Genomic DNA, 18245 nt, shown 5'->3' on the forward strand with positions numbered 1-18245 from the left:
TGCCATTTTGGGAGAGTGTAGACATCCACGGTTCTCCTCCAAAACAAGTGGTGTTGCCAGCTGCTTCTTTTCCCACCGCAGCCTACAGCCAAGCTTGCACAGAGTGAAGCTGGAAGAAGACCTTACATGTGCAGCTTTGAAATGCATTCCATGGACACTCGATCGACCAGCGTGGGGTTGCTGGAGAGCGATGAAACGCAGACCCCTAACTGACGGAACACTGCCATACCGTGGCCAAAACAAACACCAATTCTGTTCTGCCTGATGGAGCTACTGGCCTAATGGGAATAAGCCACCCAGCAACCTGTCTTCTGGGTATTTTTTTCACCCTGCAGTTATGAAATGAATTACAGACATGCACAAACATGCATTATACCATAATAGGTTTAGGTGTCATCTTCAAAAATTCACTAATCTTCTTTTAATTTTTTTGAAGAACGTATACAAACTTTGAAAAAATTTAACAAGATTCAATGACCTTTCAACATCCCACTCCTGAAATCAATGCTTCCCTATGGTTGCTTTAATTTTTAAAACAAATCTTGAGTCTTCTAGGCCAAGTCAAAACACAAGTCATCTTGGCCAAGTCGAACATCAAGTCCAAGTTACGACTTGTCTTTCTTGACTATCCAAGTCAATTCAAGAATTTTGATAAGCCAAGTTTCAATTTGTCAATTTTGATAAGCCAAGTCTCAAGTTGTCAACTCAACATATCCAAGTCCCACCCTAATTTGGAATGTCCAATGAACTATTTGAGCAAAACACGTGGTGTACACCAGCCTGCTTCTTTTCAAACTGCAGCCCACAGCCAATCTTGCATAGTCAGCTGAAGACATCTCATATACAGCTTTTGGCATACAGTCATCGGGCAAGTGATCAACCAGCAGGGGTCACTAGAGAGGGATGAAACATGGAACCCTAAGCAGCTGAACCCTCCCATACCCTGGGTGATGCAAGAGCTTGTGGGGCTCATTCAGTGCTTTAAATTAAACTTTAACATCACTTGACATGCAATGGAGAGAGAGAGAGAGAGAGTTAGAGAGAGAGAGAGAGACAGAGACAAAGATGGAGAGAGAGAAAGAGAGAGAGAGAGAAAACATGTGCTCATGCTTGAACTCAGACAAAACAAAAAATTTCTCCTGCATGTGCAGCACTCCCCTCCTCCCACACCACCTATGACTCTGTTTCTCACAAGAAAACTGTTTCCCAGCCAGAAACACACCATTTCAGTCAAAAGGAGGAGACTCCATTTCTGCCCCCCAAAGAAGACTGTAAAACACAATCTGCACAATGCGGAGAATCTACAAGAAATCAATCTATAAATCCCAAGCTTGCAGACTTGCATACTGTCAAACTTATACTGAAGAGAAATACACAGCCATATGCTTGATGCTTCCTAATGCTCAAATGCTTCCTAAAATAATACCAAACATTTAAGAATTGCTATGATTCCGTTCAATAAAATACATTGAAATCTTAATGATTTTTGTACCAATTTCCAGAGCGGGTGGGTCATTTTAACCCAGTGGACATGAGATGAAAACATAATATGAAGATTACACAAGGGTTAAGTAAATGTTTCTTTTCGGCCTCATTTCTACAAAGACTGAAATAAAAAATATTGTAATAAATTTTAAGGATAATATATCTTAGCAAGACATCTCCTTTACTCTTACTAAGCCTGTCTGTTCAGGAGATAGGGGTCATCATTGTGTTGTTATCAGCCTGTCCTGCAAGTACAAGCTCTGTCCTGTGTTGATACTGAGGACCTGACTCACCTTCAGTACCTTAGTGATGTGCTCCGTCAGTGTGTCCAGCAGCCGCGTCTTCATGAAGTCCTCCACTTTAGCCACCCGCCCATCCATATAGTAACTGAGGGAGACAGACTGCTGTAGATCTTGATACAGGCCATGACATGGTCACACAGCCACAATCAGAATTTACCACAGGAGACAACCTTGTCCTCAGATTAAAATGGCAACAATGGCAAGGCGTATTGAGAAATAAATTCAGAAGGCCAGTTGAAGATATTTAATGGAAAATAATGTACACATGAATAGACTAAATAAACACACCTGGACCTAACTTTTAGCAAAAGTAATTCACACAAATAGGATTACCAGGTCATGAAGGTCACTGTTCACTAGGTTCAGAGCAAAAGAAAGGTTATATTTACAAACCAGTGGCAAATCTTAACCTCTGTATTGTTGTAGTAAACGAGGCATCCTTGCTTTCCCACCATTATTCTTATATAATAACAAAGGAACCACTGGAAAGCCTTTCATATGCGTTACAGAATGGAACAGTTCAAATTTTGATTAATAACAGATTTAGTCTGTGATGTGAATTAAGATGTCATGAGAGTAGGCAGTGACAAGATGCAGAGCTCTCTCTTCCTTTCCTGGCCAAGCTCAGGTCAAGGCAGAGATGTGTATGGGATGGAGTAGCACAGGGATGACCATCTGGAGAGGCCAGGATAGGCTCTCTCACCATGGTGACCATCCTTTGGGCAAATTATCAGAGGGCCTTGTGAGTTGTTGTCCTCCCGAGAATTGGGCCCCACAATTTACAGTTCTACTCAGGCTTCAGCTGCACAACTGCAGAAGCAACAAATCTCTCTCTTTGGTTCTTGTTCTGCAGGAAGTCATCCTTCGCTCCCCACACATTATTTTTAGGTTGTTCCGCGAGTATCTCTATTACACATCTCAAACAAAACAATGCTGGCCACAGAAATGGACAAAAACCGACACAGAATGAGAAACCTGATCCCAGAGCGGCAGATTCTAAACATTAGGTCTTGATTTACACAAAACATTTGAAATCATTTAAAAAATGGGCTGATAATTTCTACTCTTTAGTCTATAATTATGGCGAAATAAGGAATTTAACTGGACTGCTACTTCATTACATCAGGAAGACCACAAGATCAGTCTGTCAGGAGAAGATTAAAGACAAGCAAGGCTTTGGATTCCACAGTAAAGTCACCAAGTGAAAGTGTGTCGCTCTTAACAGTAAGTGCCACAAACCAAGAGATTACCACAGTTGGGGAATCAGAGGGGAAAGACCGTTTCCCCCAGGCATCATCATATCAATCCCTAAATTTTTTTGACACCACATTTGGAGAAAACAGACTGAACTAATGATCCTTCCTTTCATCCGGCCAGGATCTGTATGTTTGGCTGTTAAGATCTGACCCTGTGAATAACCTGCCATTTCAGGAACGTCAGGCAGTCTTCAACCTTCAACCTTATGTTTGACTAAAGGACCCTGGGATCCCAGTTCATTATTGTAAATGTTGAAGTTCATTATTGTAAATGTTGATGGTGACTTGTGAGCATATGGTTTGACTTTGCCCTTGAGTGTGTTGTGTTTGTTGGGAGGTTAAAACACTCCAACACTGTCTTTGTGTGTTAATTAAGGCTGAGCTCAGTGTTAATGAGCCCACAGTTACATATCTTTTCAAGGACAGACCCATGATGAGGCTAAGGCTGTCCCTGCCCTACTACGATAGCTCAGAGACACAGGGGTTCTCTGTTTATTGCATATGCCAATTCAGTACATCCTCAAATTAGCACACTGGCTGTAATTACCCTTTAAACAAGCCTTTGTAGTGACGGATGTTGTTAGAATCAAATTTACAGGCTCATAATTTAGAATAAATAAGCTGACATTTCTGTTGCATTACAAGCTAAATGGCACCTGGGTCATTACAGCTCATTATAGGTTTGTTGGCTTACTAAAGCAACTCCAACACACACTGCAGCACTCTGTTTTCAAAGGCTGTGCACATTAATATTGCTGGTGAACACAGTCCTCACATAATAGAGGAAGTAATTCTAAATAGAAATAAGATTGAGCATAATTTCTGAAGAAAATATGTGTTACATATATGCAAAACCTCTGGAGGCACAATGGACAAGCTGCTTTGGAGTTACTTAAAGACCATCAGCACCCCTAATGCCCCTACACCAGTCACAGTAGAATCAATATTGATAATTGTGTTGCATACACACCCCAATGGGGCCACACTTGCCAATTGGGCCACTTTCACAACCCAAAAATAATTTGTATAGTACATATGCATGTCTCTTGTCAATACTGATTTAGTGTGATATGTGGTAATGATCAGTGATACGAGTGTGGTAACACAGGGATACCCTAACAGTACAGTAAGCGATCGATTAGTCAGATGCAGTCAGTAAACCCTTTATCCTATCTGTATGTCAGTGAACATTTCTCAGTTTGTATTGGATATTTTCTTAGCTGTGAATTTTGGCAAACAACCATCTGCACTTCTTCATGTTGTGAAACAAGGAACTTTAGATGACCTGCCTGAACGGAGCTCAAACAGACAGTCACAATCATCTCATTCGTCTTTCTTGAAGTTCAGTAATGAGAGCAGGCACAACAGTCTCATCTCAGGACCTGCCAGAGGCACCATCTCACACTGACCAACAGCGCAAGAGGACACCCAGCTGTACTGAGACAATCTAACAAAACGATTCATATTTTAAAAAGTGCTCTTGGTGAAATCCAACTAGGAGTCATCTCAAACACAATATATCTTCCACCAATCTGTTTTTCTCATGGATTAAAATTTTAAATAGCAAGCATAAAAACCATGCAGCGATGACACAAACTCATGAATATATAAAATCCTTTGGCGTAAAAATAAAAGCCTTTTTACCATTCTGGAATGAATTGCAGGCTTATTGTAAAAGTACAAGTGAGGCCTTGCCAATGTTTTTAAGGTATTTTGAACAATACACCAAGATATAATCAGACTTTTAAAAAATGTTTCCCATGGTGAGGCACTTGAGCACAAAATGAATGCCATTTAACCAAACTAAACACAAAACAATGCATCTCCCTGCACGTGCCAATTTTAAACAGGACCTTCAGGCACCACTAGGGGATGCTACACAAGGCTTACAGAGGCCAATTTACAGAGAGATGGGTGCCAGTTCTTTTGATTCAAAAAACTGAGGTCACTCATTCTGGATTTATGCTCCACAAATAAATAAACTTTCCCCACCAGCAGGAAATTCCAATCAATACATTAAATGCACAGCAACGTTGAAGTGACAGCTGAGGAGAAGCTGGATGTTTTTGCGCAAAGACGAGATGCATAGACTTGGTTTTATGAAGTAATAATAATAAGAAAGGTTCTACTTATTAATACTGTAGTCCTGTAAGTGTTAATGAAATGTAATATTGTGGACTGTAAGGACAGTGTGTGTGTTTGTGTCTTATTTTTTTTTGAGGGGGTATGTCAGTTGTACTGTGTGAACTCCCTCCCTCATCCCAAATTGAATTATTGGCTAAATCACTACATGCACATGTAATATAGCACAAACATTGAGTGTACTGGCTTACATTCTACAGGGGGGCAATAGTTTCAAATGTTGTATTTGTCATTAGGAAATGCCTTGCCAAAAAAAATGATATAAATAAACACAAACAATAGTCATTTTTCTTGTAAATATCAAGCGTCTAGTTAACAGCTGCATTGTTTTCTCTGCTAAGTTCCTAAATTTCAATAGAGGAGTAACAATAATGTAACAATTACAACAAACAAACAAACAAAAAAACACAATGTGGTTAACAGTGTTTTCCAAAAAAGGAGAAAATATATTAAAAGGAGACAGCTGAAAGAAGTAGACATGAAAGAAAATGCTTACATTTAGTTTTCATTTCATACAAGAATGATAGTTTCACAGATATGGGGGCTACCTATTGTACTAATTTTCTCCCAGCCCTCTAGTGGATAGAAATGAATTGCCTGAATGGACCAAATATGGACACTTGTATAGCATGTATTGAACTATGCAGTTTAGGATACATTAACTATATGTGCCAGACTAATTCAACCAACATTTATTATTAACTTGGACTCTCAGCTGAATGCCAGTGTTTTTTTTTCTTCACAGAAGTAAAATTATTTTAACAGTGAGCTCTTAAGACTGTGCTTGTATACATAACGGAAGGAAAACCTCAATTTAATCAAGAGCCAAAGTTAAGGACAAATGTTGATTGAATCCAGGCCAAAGTATGTTAATATTGTGGTTTTCAGACATACAGACCGGACATAAGTGAAGGATGGCCCTGTGCTTTCAGAAGCCATCTGCTAAACTCCCCCTGCAGTACAGCTCTGATGCATTAGTCACACAAATCAGGCAGACCTGTTAGATAGGATTAGGCACTAGCAGATTAGCAAAGGTAATGCCTTCAAGATAATCAGATAATGGTGACTAGTTATAATAATTTACAGATTTTTTTCTCTCTCTAATACTCCCAGGAATGTACTTACATATATGACCAATACATCAAAGAAAGCAAGAAGGCATCTGCAAATTGTAATTGGTTTATAAGGGAAGTACCCAGAAGCTAAAACACCTGGTTCAATTCATGCAAGGCTACAAAATGCACACAGCTAGATGCTGGATAGAAAGGGTATTAACTTGGATTCTCAGAGTGAGATTCCTAAGGTTTTATATAAATTATATTAAAATGTATATATCATAAGATTACCTATAGATGTATAAAAATGTTATCAATTATCATATTTGTTCTCTGTCCCATTGAGTCTGCATTATTGTTGTCTCTGTCCCATTGAGTTTGCATTATTGTTTGTATTCTGCAAAGTGGCCATTATAATCAAAATTTCATATGTAATTATATTTCACAAGAGCACAGAACAGTATTCAAATTAGTTACAGTAGTTTTCAGTTCATACATAAGTAGCATATATAACAATGTTCTGTAAACACAGAATGCAAGTGTCTTATAGCTATAGAAAAGGTTAAACCATAAAATTTTGTTTTGCTTGAAGGTCTGTAGTGTACTCATGGCATGATACTTGTATAGGCTATACGTGCATGTTAATTTCAGCTAAGGGTTTTGTAGACATGAGTCAAAATGTATTACATAGAAAGTAGGGTTCACAATAAAAACGGCAATACTCTGAGGTCTGTGGACCAGACACTGACAGCCTAAGTCTCACAGGATAACTCTGCATACTATATGTTATGTTCACCTGCTGGCATTGCTCTACACATAAAAAAAACCCCATTATGAATCAGGGTCCAGAGTGGTAAAAATAAAAATTCTTAAGTTTCTAAATATTTTAGAAACTTAGTAATTCAATATCTGAAAGTTGTTTTCATGTTTCCATTAACATGATAGTTACTATAAATGTAAAATAATACAGAGATGATTATTACAGAAATAGCAAAACAAAGAGTAAAAGTTTATAAATAATAGAAAAAGGGTAAAATACCTACTGTTGCCACGTAACTGCATCAACGATAGACCCAGCATTCTTCATGAATCTGCAGATAAACAGTAAAATGTAGCTTCAGTTGCAAAACACTGTAAATTGACAAATCACAAAAACATGTTTCTCATGCTGTAACTTTACATATAGTGTAATGTGATCATTTATATACTTAAACAAATATGTGTTAGCTGTGCCCTGTCACAATATAATAATACATATATTACTTTTTATATACATTCAGTGGGCACTATTAGGGACACCTGCTCATTAATGCAAATAGCCTGCTCCTCCAAACAGCAAATCATGTGGCTGCAACTCAATATAAAGCATGCAGACATGGAGAAGAGGTTTAATTGTTGTTTTCCCAAATGCATCAGCTCAAACTGGTTCCATGTACATGACAGTGATTTCAGTTATCCAAACGCTTGCATAGTCCCCAGATCAAAATATAATAGAGCACTTCTGGGACGAGGTGGAATGCGAGATCTGCAGCATGAACGTGTGGCTGAAAAATGTAAAAAAAAACAAACAAAAAAAAAAAAACTGTTGAGTGAGCGTATATCAAAACCTCTAATTAGCATTTACAGCACCTGTTCAATCTATGCCACAAAGAATTAAGGCTGTTCTAAAGACAAAAGGGGGTTCTACCTGGTACTAGATAGGTGCACCTAAGAAAATGGCCACTGTACGTTACACTGAAATTTTTAAAACATTGGATTTTATAATTTGCAATATAATTTAGTTCAAATATAATAGGGGATCAGTGAAATGATCCTCGGTGAAATTCTTAGGCTTCAATCAAAACTGAAAATTAACTAGTTGTATAAATTTAGATATTTATTTGAACAAATCTGAATATATTCACATTGGGAAGGAAAAACTGTACAAGCAGACAAACAGTGTGGCACCTGCCTGCAAAATGTAAAGGAATTTATTTTTTATTTTCTTCCACCGTGGGAATTTTCACAGGCCTAGGGAAGGACATGCCAGAGGTCCATTTAAGACACAATAACAGAAACCTTATGCCTCCATTTCTTTGCACGTCCTCATTAAAAACCATTTACTTTCCCTGAGGCCGGTGTGAATCTAAGCAGCTATTTATGCTTCGGGAGCAATAAATTGAAGCGGCGCAGCAGTCTAAATAGCCTGCACTTTGTCAGAGCGTCTGAGGTGCTGAAGACGAAGGGCAAGCCAGGCTCAAGCACCGTCTCTCTCCGAGTCTCAGTGTTTATACGAAACTCCCTGGCACAGACAGTTATCTCTGGAACTTCATAAACTGTCTGTGAGGGGAGATGGTCAGGGGATGACACGGCCTTCAAGGGGACTGTGGAAACTCCAACAAACACAGATATCCTTATTTGGGAACAAATATCCTGCTCGCGGGGACCTCTGTATATATTTCGGCACTGACATGACTTGGTGGGGGGTGTATCTGAAAGACCTGAGCGCTCCCTAAACATCTGGTTTAAGTGTCCCTTCCAAACTGGGGAGTGGGGGGGGGGGGGGGGTTGGGAAAGAGTCTGATCTCAAAAGTAAACTGTTCTGGACAGAATGCTTATTGTCTGGTGATATTTCTCTCTCTTTACCGCTCTGCCATCGCTCTCTTTCTTTCTCTCTCTTCCCCATTTCCTTTTCTGTCCCCCAGATTTCACTTCATTTCTGCAGACTCGAAGCTATTAATCATTTCCATCTGAAAGAAGACTGGTAGCAGCATGGGGTGGCGTCTGCCTGTGAGGAAGATCCTTGCTAAAGCACTTGTGGCCATCACTCAAGCCATTCCACTCTGCCAAAGTACACAATGAGTATGGCAGGTCATGCAACTGGGAGAAAGCAGATCCACAGCACACAGCAAGTAGGGCAGGGTATGCAACTGGGAGAGAACAGATCCACAGCACACAGCAAGTAGGGCAGGGTATGCAATTGGGATAGAACAGATCCACAGCACACAGCACGTAGGGCAGGGTACGCAACAATGAGGGGGTGGAGCCAAAGCATTACCTCACCTCACTAGCTAGCTCTTCTTCTGAACTGCCACTTTGATTGTTTGCTTTGTTACATTCCCCAATGGCATTTATCTTTAACCAGGTACTGACACTGGATCATTGATTTCAATTTCTAAATGTGAAGTTACTTCCCTTTCCCTAAAGGAAGTTTTAGTTTAAAATAACCAAAAAATTGAGAGATACCAAGAAAGGCACAAAATGACACTCATGGTATTATAATCTAAGTCATACACATTTCAGAGAGTCTAAATATTGATATTTAACCAATTTCATCTATGAAATTTATTGAAATCACATGATTGTGATTTTGGAATAAATCAAATATGAATGCATAGTTGACACTCAAGTGGACAACAAAATTGTTAATCATAGTATGTATTGCTTGAATAAACACCATGTAGACTTCATACAACTTTAATAACTTCATTATTTAAATGTTTTTTTATTTTTTATTTCAGGTTCTTTTACAAAGCATGACGGTAACCACATCATGCACACCATATGCTAGCAGATCCTCTTGCAAGTCCATAACCATTTATCACAACATTAGAGAACCTTCACAGTTCAAAAAATTTGTTTATGGATAATGTTCAGAAAATAGATATTTACTAAAACATTTATAGATACACTGAATTATATATGGGGGCGGGAGGGGGGGTTACTATCAATCTTGTTTGAATGTTGTTTGAAACCACATTGTAGTAATTTTGGAATGAATATCAATCAAATATGAATGCATTGTTCATACTTCAGTAAACATAAAAATAGTTAAAAACAGTATTTATGGCCTAAATAAACATCATGTAGACTGCATACATACTTTTATAATTTAATTACTTAAATTTCAGCTTCACTTATAAAGCATGACAGTAACCACATCATGCACAACATATGCTAGCAGATCCCCTTGCAAGTCCACTAACATATATCACAACATTAGAGATTCTTCACAGTTCAAGAATTTATGCCCATTGGCTAAAAGTCTAGATAACTGTATTTAAATACTTCAAACTCTCTTTGAAAGCCTGCCATAGGAGACAGGTCAGATTAAGATGTCTGGGAATTCGTATTTGGACTCTCCGTTGAATGAATGATTCACACAGATTTAATCTGCAAGTGCAATGTAAATTACTTTATGAAACAGACAGATCCAGTCCTAGGTACTGATTGTTTAACAATCCTTCCTAGCAGTGCCTATAATCATGATACAGTAACATAAATTGCAAGATCTCAAAACCTTTAACCATAAATGCAAAAAATTACTCATTCAGCCTTCTCAGCCAAATGTCCAGATCTACAAAGTGGGCTGTCCGGTGTTTCATTAACTGATGTGTGGCGAAAAAAAGCAGTTAGCTTCAAAACAACAAAAGGCAAATTCATTCTGGCTGATAGTAGATGTGGGTGATAATGCCAGCTCATGCCCACAGTACACTTGAGTCTGCTAATTTAACACTATGGGAGTTACATTTAATACTTTCAAAGTAGGGAAACTTCAATAAAAGTGTAAATTCATACAAATGAACAACCTCAGCCCAAGTGGTAAAGCATATACCAACTTAATAAAGTACCTGATTTTGAATGGGTCACAAGAGTCACACATTTACAATGGTTTACTATTTGGCCCTGCATGTTTATGGGGTGCATTTAAAAATATTTCTTGGTGATTCTTGTGTCTTTTCATGACTGTAAAACCCTTGACCACTGTACAATGTATTTCTGACAAAAGGCTAATCCCAGACAATTTCCAAAATTATTAATTGGCCAAATGGATCTAAGACCTCAATCTCAGCCGTTTGAACAGGTGTACATTCACTATTTGTGTTCTTGTGTTTCAGCAGCAGGAGCAGCAACTTTTCAGTGTCTTCCTCAAAAGTTACTAAGTTCTTTGGCCAGGTGTTTCCATTTACCAAATAAATGAGTGACAGTTCAGTTTTTATGCTTTGTGGAAAACAAACCAGCAGACTAATTCAATTTCTGCCAAAAAACAACAATTAGGAGTGGGTGATATGCCCCCAAAGAATCATATACTTTTTTTCCAGATGTTTGGGTGATACATGATACATACTGCACCATGATATTTTGTTAGTATGATCACGATAACATAAGGAATACAAATTATGCTATTTTTTATTTTAAAATTTTAATTCAATCTTTCAGTTTCTCTTAATATATTGCAAAGTACGTAGCTTGAATAACTAACATGAATGCATTTCTAATCAGGAAATATTTATGTACAGGTGACGGTTTATACTGTACATGCCAATAAGATAAGACAATACTTTATAGAGAGATGTTTTACCACACATATCCCTTTTATTCTTGGTCTCTCAGTAGACGTGCTGTGCCAGTGTAAGGAATGAGTACAAAACTTTGATGGAAATAAAAGCAACGTGGAGCTTTCATGGTAGGGCTGGCAGGGCTGTATAAACCAGTGTTTACAAAATCAACCCACACTCAAAAAAATGAAAACTGATGTTTGTATATTTAAAGCAAATAAATCAAGTTGAAATAACTTGAATTCGTGAATTGCCATGTTTAACTTGAAATGTTATAGTCAAAAGAGCATAAACAAGACAATAGTTCAACTAACTAAAACCAATCACGTAAAATGAACAATAATGAACTGTGTTTATCCAAGTCTCACGCGGATGTCCCTACCATCGCGAGATTGCAGCTGCAGCTATGGCGCGAAAAACCCTGGAACGATGGAAAGAACCGGTAAGAGCTCGTTTCAGTAATGTGCAGCTTACAGTTGATGCAGCTGAGATTCGGTTATCAATCCTTAGTGCATGCCTATAACGCTCAGGTTTGTTGTTGTTTTCCAGGTAGTTTGAAAAGGATGAGGAAAATTTTCACTTGCTGAAATGTTCAAACTGTTAGGCATTAGCAGGCGAGCTAGCTAGTTATTTGCATGTGACGCCGAGGCTAGGTGAAAGAGAAGCACTTGTCGCCTTCTTTCTCCTGTATTACAGGTTTATGAAGTGTTAAGTATTTTTAATAGGTTAATTCCGAGTGAGATCGATTTGGTAAGGGTAAAAGTACTTTTATGTAGTTTTGTGACCGAGTACAGAAAATACGATTTTCCTGTGCCTTGATGAGCGAGATAGTGGCGCCGCGGTAAGCTGTTGTTGAACGAAAAGGTTCGTTTTTGCCTCCAGAACATTTCATTTTGGTTTTGAAAAACTCGTCATGGTAAAAAGTCGTATTCTTACTTAATCTAATATTGTTAGTAAAGGTTGATGTGTATGTTATTGAGTATTGTATGCATTGTGAAAAGTTCAACGATTTTATAAGCCTTCAGCTCATGCAATCCTATGCTGGTAATGATAGCAATGTGCTAGTTTTTTTATTTGGCGATAATTTAAGGAAATATGTGAGGACCTGAGAATCTGCATTGAAAATCAATGTTTCTTTTATTTAGTTAAGTAAACGGGAATACTAATTCAATCAAGGGACAGAATGGGGATTAATTACTGCAGTAGTACATGAACTGAACAAAGTTAGTTTAAAGGAGTACCATGGTGGTTGAACGTGACACTTCCCAGTTGTCTTCAGGCAACAACAAAACAAATGTGCATAATTTTTTTATTCTTCAGTCATTTCAATGTACTTTAAAACGTATTTTTCTAAGCCTAAATTTCCCACTATAAAAATTCACCCGAACCGTCTGGGCGTGGTAATGAGAACTGTCAGTTAGCTATGATTGACAGACCGTGCCCGGTTACCATAGCTACCCCCATGATACGCGCTCTCTTTGGGAGACTGAATTTTCACAAGCTAGCTAGCTTAGTAGTATATCAAGTATCGATAGATAGCTAAGGTAAGAACGTTGACTTATATCCAGTTATAATTTTTGCTATCTAGCTAGCCAAGTTAAGATGAAAGCACAACTATAACGTCCTCATAAAAGCAAACTAGCAAGCTAACGTTATCGATAGCATTGCCTTATGAAAGCAAACCTCCTAGCTAGCTAACGTTAGCTAGCTAGCTAAATGAATATAACCAGAAATAATCTAAAGGCACTCTAATTTAAGTTAACCTAACGTTAGTCAAATATTTGCATTGTCTGAACAGCAGGACGGTGTGTCCTGTCAGATTTCTTTACGGGGCGTGGAAATAGGAGTGGTTACTGTATTCGTGACGTAGAAAAATGACAACTTTCTCAACCGGTTGAAAATAGGATGATGAATTTAAAACGCATATTTCTCCAAAAATACAGAACGGACATATTTAATACTTTGCTCATTGTGTTTCTTCAATGCCTCTTGTGCAAATAGCACATAAAACCGAGAAAGTGTGAAAATCACCATGGTACTCCTTTAATGGAAAATGTGTTTAGCTGTGTTGGCGTAAACTAGCCTATTCGAATTTCACATTTTAATACAACGTCAGACAACCATTAATTATCACATGTAAAGGACAAGTATGGCATTTGTAATTAACATTCATCCATATTTTTGCTGTATGAAGGTGTAGGCTAATATGACACTTTCCTGCAGAAACGGACTGCGTGCTGCCCACTGTCTCGAGGCTGTGCTGTCCACGGATCTACCGGTGGACTGCCTGTTCAGATTTGTGTAGTACAGGAGAAACTGTGTTTCATAGTGAAAAGATAATGCGGGTGGTACTGGGAGCATTTCCGTTCTTTTGAGCTAAGGACATGCCCGACTAGGGAAACACTTTTAATTGAACACAGTGATTTGGCAGATGAATACCCTTTGGCAGACTACTTTGTTGGATCACAACGAATGGTGACATTGAAAAGATACATTCACATATAATGTCATAAATCATTTAAGCTGAATATTGCAAAACACCCCCTTAAAGATTAGTGATTATTCTATTTGACTTTCCAGATTAGCACCAATTTAGAGTTCTCCTTTACCATTGTTGTGAATAATTTCAGATTGCACTTTGCTGTATTACACTATTTCCATTATTTTCACAGACACACCCATTATAAAATGGCTGCTCCAATGAAGCTCAGGGTGATTCTGGGACCAAACAACTCTCAAAAATTGGTCCTTCCCAATGGGATGCCTCCGTCTGTTGGTGAACTTTCAGACGAAGTAAAGAAACAGTGTGGAGTAGATGGGGACTTCAGGCTTCAATATATGGATGGTGATTTCGGGGGTGAATTCATTAACTTGCACATGACATCAGATGTGGAGGACAAGGGGACCCTCAAAGTAATTCTTACTTCTACCACCAGCTCTGATAGTCCTGTTGCACTTGGAGAGCCTGATGACATCGTAACCCTATCCCTGTTACCTCCTTCCCAAGCAAGCACCACATTCCATTTTTTGAACAGCTCCCCATCGGTGTCTGAGTGTGACACAAATATACTGTCTTCTCCTGAATCCACCTCATCATCACACTCCACATCTTCAAGGTCCGCTGGATGGCCTAGTGGCATCTTCCCAGTGCCACGTTTTTCTTATGATGCAGAGCTGGAGTTGGAAAAGGCAAATGCTGCTTTCCAGAAGGATGGTACATTGCTTAATCCTAGGCATAAACTTAAATGTGCCATCCTTGATGGCTTAAAAGAGGAGATCTTAAAGTTTAAAATATACCCTAATGCCTCTGACTTTGCTGATGTCGCCTCAGCCCTTGTAAAAGCCCATCCTTGTTTAAGAGAGCCAGGGTCAGCCAGTGGTTATGATGGATGGAAGGTGAGCTTACAGTGGAAGTTTCCAAGCTTCAGGAGACAACTTCAGGAGCTTGAAACTCCAGAGCGTACTGTCAATGCCCTCAAAAACAAACCTGATGGCAAATGCAGTCCTGCCTACAGAGTTAAAAAACTAAGACGGGCTGAAGTCAATTACTGCCCCAATTACCCATCAGGTGAAACAACGGAGACACTGGAGCAGATGAGAGTGCTTCTGCTTGCAGAAGTGAATAAAAGACACAATGAGGAGAATGTAAAAAAAATGATGGACAAGACTTTTGCTCTGAGAAGATGGGAGATTCTTCAAGACTGTCCTATGGTTGCGGATTTTAAATTGAGGTGGCCAGCTCTATTTCAAGTGAATGAGGTCAGTGGAGCATAAGTATAGGACCATCCCATGTTTGTAATTACTGAGAAAGATTGAATGAAAATACATTTTGTGTAATTGATTTTCTTTAATATGTGCTTGTAGGTGGAAGCGGAGTTCAAACGAATAACCACAGTCCATCTGCAGTCCCAATTCTTTTCGAGGCTGGACTTGCTTGCCGACAGCCTGATGAGGCTGTATGCTAAGAAAGGTGGTGTTGCCGGAAGAAAAATAAGATCCATTATGGCACGCATGACCCAGGTATGGCTGTGAAACGATTGTAAAACTAAACTAACATTTTCCTTGTGTTTGGTTAAAGAAGCAGTGACTGTCAACATGAGAAATAATCCAATTGAAATTAAGAAAAAGAATGTAAAAGATGTTTTTGCTAATCCTGATCATCATAATGTACATAGTTGGTTGCTGTACATTACAGAACACTGGTGTTTTCATTAAGTTCAGTAAGTTTGCAGGAGGATTTCACTGGATTCCCTCCTAGTTATGTTGGTTTTTATCTAACTAAATCTCAAAAATAAACGAGAAATTGAAATGAAAATCCAAGGATATGTCTGCTCAAATCGTTCTGCCCTGATATCAGAATCATATCAAAAAGCATTTGGAATATCATGAAATGAAACCAATTGTTGACTTGATTGACATTGTGTCCCTGATGTTTGTTTCATGTTGTCTTTTCACTGCTCTTTCCTAGAATGAGACCATTAACATCAAACATGAATGCGTCCTCCGTGGTCTTTGTGTTTACTTGAATGAGGATCCAGAACACCTTGTGAAAGAATACAAGGTGTGTTTACCAAATTTATTTTAAATTATTCTCTAATTTAATGCATCCATTTTCTTTTGTGTTACCACAATAATATAACCATTTTCACATTGCATTGATTGTCATGCTCTTCATAAAATGTAACATGCAATCATGCAATGGTCTTTGTAGAAATTGAGTTTCCTGTGTCATGGGAAGAATTATGTTAGTCTCAAATAGTCATATGGTGGAAAATGTATTATTTTGTGATATTTACTATAGATTCAAGTCCACCTAATTGGCAAGTGTTGCTAAAAACTGCATTTGATTGGTCACATATCTTAAACAAAATAATTATGTTTGCTTCAGGCTACTGGTGAAGAAGACTTTCCAGGGGAGATGGCAGAAATGGCCATGGCCATTTTTGTCATTACACACGAGGGTGCAGAGCCCGGAGATAACCCAGAGAACATTGGAATCTTCATGGAGGGGGTGGAGGTCCTTAGTGAGTTGAGCAGCCTGCCTTTAGCAGTAGCCATGTTGCTGGGTCTCACATATACACTTAACCTGAGCTACCCATCAGAGCACAGATACACCTTTGAAGCTCTTCAAAAGGTTGTTATGCAAACAGATGACAAAAAACTATCAACAAAAGTGCAGACACTAAAAAACAAGCTTTCCTGGCAATCACACTAGTGATAGGCATACTGAAACACTATGGCAATGACCATGTAATTTCTCTGTTTTATTTTCTGTCATTCCGGCATCATTCTTAGTTTAGCTCAAATATGGGGGGAGGGGGTGATTTTTTTTGTTGTTGCACTTTTTAAACTTGTAAAATTTTGTAATACTGATGTGTAAGAGACACTTTCCAAATGTGCATTTTTTTCAGTGGAATGTTGAAGGACATGCAATGCACTTTGTTTAATTTAATTTAATTTAATTTAATTTAATGAAAAGCAGATTGAGATTTAGTTTTGCTTTTAAAATGTTTAAAATTCCATGTTTACAGAGAACATTTTCTATTTAAATGACAGAATCTGTCATTAGTTTTTTACATGTTTATTGAATGAACCACTTATGTCTTGAAGCAGTTACGCGTGTCCATTTATTCTGTGATTTTTGAAAATACAAGTTGTCTGCAGCAAACACTGGTTATCATGTGCTTTCCTAACTTAGGCCAAGTAGGTTGTAAATGGTTTCAGTTAAGTCTGCAGTTTTGAGTTTTATTTTCTGTCATTCAGGCATCATCATTCTCAGTTTAGCTCAAATTTGGGGGGGGGGGGGCAGTGAATTTTATTTTTTCTTTTTGCACTTTTTAAATTTGTAAAATTTTGGAATGTTGATGTGTAAGAGGGACACTTTACAAATATGTGCATTTATTCTGTGAAATGTTAAAGGACGTGCAATGCACTTTGTTTAATTTAATGTGAAGCAGATTGACATTTAGTTTTGCTTTAAAATGTTTCAAATTCCATGTTTACAGATAATATTTTCCACTTAAACGACAGAATCTGTCATTGGGTTTATACTTGCATGTTTATTGAGTGAACCACTTATGCCTTATGACACTGTGCACTTGTGCTACTTGTGTGCGATGTAACCTACCTCATTCTGCTGTGGACAGAAGCACTTTGCAAATGTGTCCATTTATTCTGTGATTTTTGAAAATACAAGTTTTCTGCAGCAAACACTGGTTGTCATGTGCTTTCCTAACTTAGACCAAGTAGGTTGTAAATGGTTTCAGTTAAGTCTGCAGTTTTAGCAGTTTTGAGTTAATGCTAGATTAGATTCATTTGTTTAATCCACATTATCAAATTGGATCACTGAAAGCTGTAGTAACACCACTACATTAAGTTACATTAACATTTCTTCAATAAGTCAAATAAACCCTTGTAAAAGAATTTGGAACAACATGGATGAAATCAGTTCGACCTACTCAAATAAATCAAGTTCATCTAACTTGATCACATTAGATTGTAGTTACCACAGTGAATTACATTCATTTAATCTGCATTAATATTGTTAGATCAACAAAATTACTTAACTTTGAAAGAACATGATTTATTTTCATGGAAATACTTTCCACAATTAAAATGCGTAGATGTAACAATTTTTTTTTTTCAGTGCAATATTGCTTTTTATTGAGCCAATTTTCCAGCAAAATT

At 38.0% G+C, this 18245-nt stretch overlaps 2 protein-coding genes across 7 annotated transcripts in view; one reads left to right on the forward strand and one right to left on the reverse strand.

Moving 5' to 3' along the window:
• Positions 1 to 18245, reverse strand: part of hpse2 (heparanase 2) — a 101255-nt gene that overhangs the window by 30166 nt on the left and 52844 nt on the right. For 3 of the 4 annotated variants that reach the window (XM_035400901.1, XM_035400899.1, XM_035400903.1), the window contains exons 6-7: positions 7284 to 7331; positions 1779 to 1872 (exon numbers count right to left, since the gene is read on the reverse strand). In XM_035400901.1, coding sequence (XP_035256792.1) covers positions 1779 to 1872; positions 7284 to 7331 — 142 coding nt within the window. The remainder of the gene's footprint in view (positions 1 to 1778; positions 1873 to 7283; positions 7332 to 18245) is intronic. The other variant, XM_035400902.1, reaches the window with a different exon arrangement.
• Positions 11736 to 17032, forward strand: LOC118218310. 3 transcript variants are annotated; one of them, XM_035400896.1, is made up of 5 exons: positions 11736 to 12000; positions 14231 to 15317; positions 15423 to 15578; positions 16027 to 16119; positions 16447 to 17032. In XM_035400896.1, the coding sequence occupies exons 1-5, from the start codon at positions 11891 to 11893 to the stop codon at positions 16771 to 16773; spliced, it is 1773 nt and encodes a 590-aa protein (XP_035256787.1). In that variant the 5' UTR covers positions 11736 to 11890; the 3' UTR covers positions 16774 to 17032. The 3 variants fall into 3 exon arrangements, with proteins under 3 accessions (XP_035256787.1, XP_035256789.1, XP_035256788.1); XM_035400898.1 differs by having other exon boundaries at positions 14495 to 15317; XM_035400897.1 differs by lacking the exon at positions 11736 to 12000 and adding an exon at positions 12007 to 12088 and having other exon boundaries at positions 13782 to 15317.

Source organism: Anguilla anguilla, chromosome 18 (assembly GCF_013347855.1).
Source record: "Anguilla anguilla isolate fAngAng1 chromosome 18, fAngAng1.pri, whole genome shotgun sequence".
Classification (NCBI taxonomy): domain Eukaryota; kingdom Metazoa; phylum Chordata; class Actinopteri; order Anguilliformes; family Anguillidae; genus Anguilla; species Anguilla anguilla.

Excerpts from the sequence above, each read along its gene's own strand:
- LOC118218310 (XM_035400896.1), top strand. The coding sequence starts at position 11,891 with ATGAACAATAATGAACTGTGTTTATCCAAGTCTCACGCGGATGTCCCT. Across the intron at positions 15,318-15,422 it reads CTCTATTTCAAGTGAATGAG|GTGGAAGCGGAGTTCAAACG; the intron begins GTCAGTGGAGCA and ends ATGTGCTTGTAG. Across the intron at positions 15,579-16,026 it reads TTATGGCACGCATGACCCAG|AATGAGACCATTAACATCAA; the intron begins GTATGGCTGTGA and ends GCTCTTTCCTAG.